The sequence below is a fragment of the Brassica napus genome, chromosome A5, assembly GCF_020379485.1.
Source record: "Brassica napus cultivar Da-Ae chromosome A5, Da-Ae, whole genome shotgun sequence".
In the NCBI taxonomy this organism is placed as follows: Eukaryota; Viridiplantae; Streptophyta; class Magnoliopsida; order Brassicales; family Brassicaceae; genus Brassica; species Brassica napus.
Window position 1 is genome coordinate 17,919,989 of NC_063438.1, and position 6,670 is coordinate 17,926,658.

The 6,670-nt window shown below is 33.1% G+C and overlaps 1 protein-coding gene across 1 annotated transcript; it reads left to right on the forward strand.

Annotated features, from left to right (window-relative positions):
• The first annotated feature begins 3,624 nt into the window (after positions 1-3,624).
• Positions 3,625-5,618, forward strand: LOC106409881 (probable CCR4-associated factor 1 homolog 5). Its single transcript, XM_013850434.3, has one exon. The coding sequence runs from the start codon at positions 4,469-4,471 to the stop codon at positions 5,438-5,440; it is 972 nt and encodes a 323-aa protein (XP_013705888.2). The 5' UTR covers positions 3,625-4,468; the 3' UTR covers positions 5,441-5,618.
• Positions 5,619-6,670: the final 1,052 nt, after the last annotated feature.

Sequence of the window (6,670 nt, forward strand, 5' to 3'; positions counted from 1 at the left end):
AAATTGTCCAGTGCTCCTTCCCGGAAAAAAAAAATTCCACTGCTCCATCCCGAAAATTTAATTAAATAATTTATTTAAATCCAAAAAATAAGCAAAACACCATGAAATCAAAATGGATTTACATAATTACAACCCAACCAAGGGCATTGCACGGACCATCCATACCTGACCCATAAAATTCGAATATGTTCCTCCATAACTTTCGAAAAATTAGTAAGAGTTGGTGTAACAATAAACATTTGTGTTACTGTGCAACTTAATAAAACTTCAACTAAATCGCACTTTTAGTAACTTAAAACTTAGTAAAAGTTCAACTAATTTTGATTGTATCTTTTATATTGGCAATATGTTCTTTTATTGAAGTTAAAATAAATAACATGTCATAACTCATAAATTTAGTAAAAATAGATAAAAATAAATAAATATAATTTTACAGAGAAAAATTAGAGACAATAAGTTCAACTAATTTTGATTGTATCTTTTATATTGACAATATGTTCTTTTATTGAAGTTAAAATAAATAACATGTCATAACTCATAAATTTAGTAAAAATAGATAAAAATAAATAAATATAATTTTATAGAGAAAAATTAGAGCCATTACAGTAAAATAGATAAAAATTATATGTCATAACTCATAAACACACAATTAATCTCTAATTGGATAGTCACGAGCAGTCAAATGAATTTCATTGCAGAAGTCCCAAGCTGCACAATGCCAGAAACAACGATCACATTTTCATCGTATTCTTGATCTATCGATGGAGACTACAAACACTGGTTCTATTATTACGGAGCACCAGCAATCATATGAGACGTTGGGATCTATTATTTCCAATAGAGACATAAACATCTCAGGTTTATCGTAACCCTAATGGCCAAAGAGTGCCCAACTAGTGATCATGTGATACATCCGATCAACATATTCACGAGTAAAACCAGGATAGTTGTGATCCAATCCTCTATGATCAACGCTAAATGCTAAGTTCAGCATACCATCTACATATTTGGCCAACAAGCATCCTCTCTCACCAGCAAGATGAATTGTTTCCCTTCCTTCATCAAGTAAATGGAGGATGAAGTATTCATACATATCCCACAAGTAGATGGCCTCTGGATTACCCAGTTGGTAGCACTTAAGCATGAATGTTCTAACAGCATTGACCTCATATATCCGGTCATTCAAGAAAATGAGATCGGCAGATTTGTAAAAGTAATCTTCTCTGCCAATTGCGTTAAACCCGTGGAAAGCAACTCTTGACTACCAAAGTCACAGATACTGGTTGTTGCTACCTTGGAGAGAATCATGTGAAGTGTGGAAGGAAGGAGAGAAGCCAAGTTGAAGTTCACCATGGAGAGATATTCTATTTATCAAGCAAATGGAGAGATATTCGTTTTATCAAGTAAATGGAGAGATATTCGTTTTATTTATTTGGAGAAGATGATAATGATCCTATGACCCATGTACAAGTAGACGCTTCGAGAATACACGAGTTCAGAAGATACAACTTCTCACTGCAACAGTCGCATGCCTTGGATTTGAAACTTTGTATAACTTTAATTATATAACTTTGTATAAGTAAGTGAAATAACATATTTAGATTGTCTATAATCATGAAACTAAGCAAAATTTTAACGATTTAGATAGTCTAAATATAAGAAACTATGTAAAAGTTTATGAAATTTAGATATTATATTGTTATATTTTGCAAGAAATGATAGCAACAAGTAGTATCAGAGATAATAAATGAAAATGATAATATTTAGTAATTTTAATTTTTGTTATTTAATGATTTATTACCCTAACTACAAGTTGTAAATCTTCCATTTAAGAATAATTTGATAGACTGCTCCAGAAGACACGAGTTCAGAAGACACGACATCTTCTACACGACTTCACACGGCAACATTCACATGCATTGGATTTGAAACTTTGTATAACTTTAATTGGTAAAAATATATAACTTTGTATAAATAAGTGAAATAACTGATTTAGATTGTCTAAATATATGAAACTAAGCAAAATTTTAACTATTTAGATAGTCTAAATATATGAAAATATGTAAAATTTTAAGAAATTTAGATATTTTATTGTTATATTTTGCAAGAAATGATAGTAACAAGCAGTATCGGAGATAATTAATGAAAATTATAATATTTAGTAACTATGGGTATATCTGAACCGCTATAACCCGAATCCAAATAATTTACGGTTACTTTATGGGTTTTAGGATGTATGTCAAATTAGAACCGAACTTAAATTATTTTTTTCTGAGCCCGACTTTGTACTTATAAAATTTTAAAATGAAACTTAATACGAAGAATCCAAAAATCTGCTTGATCCAAACTTTAATGGATACCCGGGCACCCATACCTACTTGTACCCCATAAATATTTTGCCAAAATTTTCTATCTTGGTGGTTTAGGGTGTTATTGGTTGCATATGTTGAAATCAAGTCCATTAAATTTAAAATAGGTCAGATTTTATAAGTTTTGATTCATTTACAATCTAAACTAAACGATTTATTTTAAGCTCTTCTCATTGCTTTTTATCAATAGACTTTTTATTAGGGATAATTTTTAAATTACTCCAGAAACACTTTATAATTTGATAATTACACCTTCTATTTATTTATTTTGAAAACTACACTTTCTTAAATTTGAATTTACCTTTTTATCCAAATTAGATATTTCAATAATAAGATAAAAATCCAAAATTAATAAGAATATTATAATTATTTATGTTTAAGATAAATATGTGTTTTAAGATAATTAATATGTGTTATTTAACTATAGTTCTAAGTACGGGGGCACATACTTTGATTATTGCAAGCATAACGTGTATGCACAACTGTTCTGCTTATTTTGGTTCTCTTGCTTACGTCTATAGACCTGGTTCATATTCCATTAAGAATTAGATATAGAATATCTTCTCATGCAATGTTTCTCTAGTAATTTTCCCATCAAAGGCTTGTGTAAAGTAGACATTATCAAGGAAAATATGATATTTAAAAAAAAAAGAAACACAAACTGATCGAGAGAGTGATAGAAAGCTCGAGTTGGAGATCCGTGTGATAAAAAAAACGTTTTTTTTTCAGCACTAAATGACCAGAGATGAAAGAATCAAATATATCTTGTAGGTTTTAAGATGTGGTTGAATCATGGGTCTGACCTCTTTCTATATGCAAAATGAATAGTTGAAAAAGTCTTATAGAAAAAGACTTATGTTTTTAAAGTGGGAGAAGTCGTTTATCTCAATGAAATACCCAGAAAATAGTGGCTTCTATTACAAGAGAGAGCCTACACTCCTGGACTATTAACTTAAATCTTTGTTTCGATACAGAAATGGTTCAAATACGTATTATGATCTGATGGATCAGAAACTCTTTTTAGTGAATGTTAACATGACCTGAAAGTTCTAATTGCAACTTAGTTTCAAACCTAACTCATTCCAGTATGGAGTTCTCTCATGGTATCAGTCAGATAAGATATGGAACTAGAACGAACATTTGGACACATACGTCGAACTTAAACAGAAGCAGAGTTCTTCAAAGGTGTAGAACAAATGGAAAATATAACAAATGTTAAGGAGAATAGAAGACGAGACGGAGAAGAGAAGGCGGAGAAGAGAAGGCAGACGGCGTCTGGAATTCTTCTATTTTTTTTCAAAATAATAATTTTTTTTAACAAATATTAAAAAGATATGGAAGAGATATTGTGTAGATATATTAAAAATATATTAGGTACATTCTCTAACGATATTTAAAAAAAAATAAAAAAAAATTAGAAATTGAGAAATATTAAAAAGGGACAATTTGGTAAATTTATATATACATAAGTGTATTTTTTAAAAAATTTAAACAATGGTGTAGTTTTCAAATTATAATCTCATTAGAGTGCATTTCTCCAAATTTTCCCTTTTTTATTAATATTTTCCATTTGAAATTTCCAACTTAATTAACGCATATAACTAAACATATTCTAATATAATATTTACATTTTATCAACAAAAAAAATAGGAACAAAACAATTGAATTAGATATTTGATGTCGGTTTAATTTTGTTGGTATACTTCTCTCCCTTCAGAAGTTCAGATTTTAGTGTCTTTTAATTTGAAAAACCAATAAAAGAAAAATCTATGTTTAGAAAAGGAAATTTGTATTCTTACCCAAAAAAAAGGAAATTTGTATTTGCTCCAAAAAAAAAAAAGGAAATTTGTGTTCAAGAAAAGGAAATTTGAGGCCAAACGGTCAACGTAAACATTCGGCTTGTTTAGAAAAGGAAAAGTTTGGGTGGGGAAAAAAGGAAAAGTTTGGGTGGGGAAAAAAGGAAAATCATAAACATATACAGTATATATATATATAATCAATCACACACAACAATACTCACTGCACTTTTCGTTTTCTCTGAATAACCTAAAAAGGAAACAAATCGCAGATACAGACTAGAGTGCTTCTTCTTGAGGGAGATGACGATGACCATCCGCGAAATCTGGTCTTGGAACAAGACAGAAGAGATGAATTTGGTGCGGGAATCTCTTAGAAGCTGCAATTACATCTCTGTAGACACAGAATTTCCCGGGTGTCTGAAAGAGACCGCCATGGAAGCTAGCGAGGAGACTCGTTACCAAAACCTGAGGTTCAATGTGGACAAAACCAAACCAATCCAACTGGGTTTCTCCTTATTCGACAGTGAAGGAGCAATCAGCGGAACCTGGGAGGTCAATTTCTCCGACTTCGACGAGACAGAGGATCTTTGCAACGACAAGTCCATCGCCTTCCTCAAGCGCAACGGGCTCGATTTCAAGAGAATCAGAGAGGAAGGAGTTGGCATCAAAGATTTCTTCACAGAGTTTACTCGGATGGTTAAAGATGAAGAAGACAAGAAGATTATTAATTGGGTTACTTTTGATGGATCGTACGATTTAGGTTATCTAATTCAAAGCATGACCGGGCGAGAAAGGCTTCCCGACACGTCACTTGGGTTTAACGAAACGGTTCAGAAACTCTTAGGGTTAACTTTCGACGTGAAGAAACTTGCGGGACAGTGCAAAGGACTCAACAGCCGTTTCGGGTTGCAAAGATTAGCCGACGAGCTTGGTATCAGACGTGTCGGAGAAGCACATCACGCTGGCTCCGACAGCCAACTGACGGCTCGTGTCTTCGCTAACATAAATCTCACTTTCTCTCGTGACCTAAAGCGGAAGCGAGAACATGAACGAGAGATTGTGATGATAAGGCGGGAACATGACCGATTGCAACAACATCTTTTTATGCAGCAAGTGATGGAGCAAGAGATTTTTATGCGCAGATGTGTGCCAAGAAGATGTTATGGACCAGTCCATCCGCCTAGACCGATCATGTATGCTCATTATCCATCTCCCCGTGGCTACTTTGTAGTCCCGGTGGCACCTAGATTGTCAAGGAATGCACAACAGTGAAACATTCGTTTTTTCTTTACGTTAATTGTTCAACTACTGTATGTATCCTTCTTTTTAAATACAAATAGTAACTTTTCTCACTGAAGCTTCTATGTTTACATTCTTTCAACTTAATTTTCTAACTGCAACACGATAATAACACTTTCAAATATTAACATGTTTTCACCAACCCTGAACCTCAGGGACAATATACTACTATAATAGCCTCTATTAAAAACAGTGATCCGTTTTTGACTCCAAAATCACTGTATAATCGTCAAGATTCTTCAAGAGCAAGATAAAAATAGGAGGTTGTAGGTAACGGCTGTATATTTTTTTTTAATATTTCATTGGTTACGGCTATATTGCTTGTACTTTAGCGGTTGTTGATTTTTCTTCCCTTTACCTGGATTCGACAGAAGATTAGTACCTCATAATTACCTTAGATTTGTCTCGGCTTCTGTTGGTGAGTATTCTCATGCCACTTCAGCCCTATTATCCCTTGGTCGGATAACACTTTTATGTTTGTAGTGATCAAACTTATTTCGCTCTTCCAGCTTGTGCTCAGTCCACAATTATGCAGGTTGATATCTCCTCCTGATTTTGATGCGTGTTGCCTTAATTTTTGGCTTTTCTTAATCATGTAATAAGAGTATGACTGATGAGAATGCTCTGTTTCCTCCACCATTGGTGAAGCTGCGAAGGGAAGGCTTAGATGGTCTCGACAAGATCATTATGATGAAATGCAATTTGTTTGAAGCTCTTGTGACCTTTGTGCTTTCAATAGACAAGTTAGTAAATCATTTCGTTTTTTTTTTCCTCGCTAATTTTCAGATGGTGGCGTTCGTTTCTCCGAGCATTATGATGAGTTTCCACTGGTCTTTGACTTCAACAAACAAGTACCTTACCAGATAATAGCCCTTCTTTATTATTTGGCATGGTAAACGTATGACGAGGTGCTCTATATCAAATGCCTTTTTTTATATCTCATTCGTTGTTCCTACACACACTATACTTACTTTTAACGGCGTAAGTGTTACTTTTAACCCTAAGCCATTACCAATCTCATGAACTAATATTTTGACATAAATACAAAACATGTGGTTAAGTTTCCTAGATCACCAAACCCACCAAATGCAAGTTTCTTGTATCCCTCAATCTGAAGTCTGAACCTCTAGATAACTCTCAACTCTTTTATGTCAAATGTGGTCAAGGTTGATATCTTTAGGCAATTTTCAGATTAATTGTTAT

Bases quoted from the DNA above. Each gene is read 5' to 3' on its own strand.
- LOC106409881 (XM_013850434.3), top strand. From the start codon at position 4,469: ATGACGATGACCATCCGCGAAATCTGGTCTTGGAACAAGACAGAAGAG.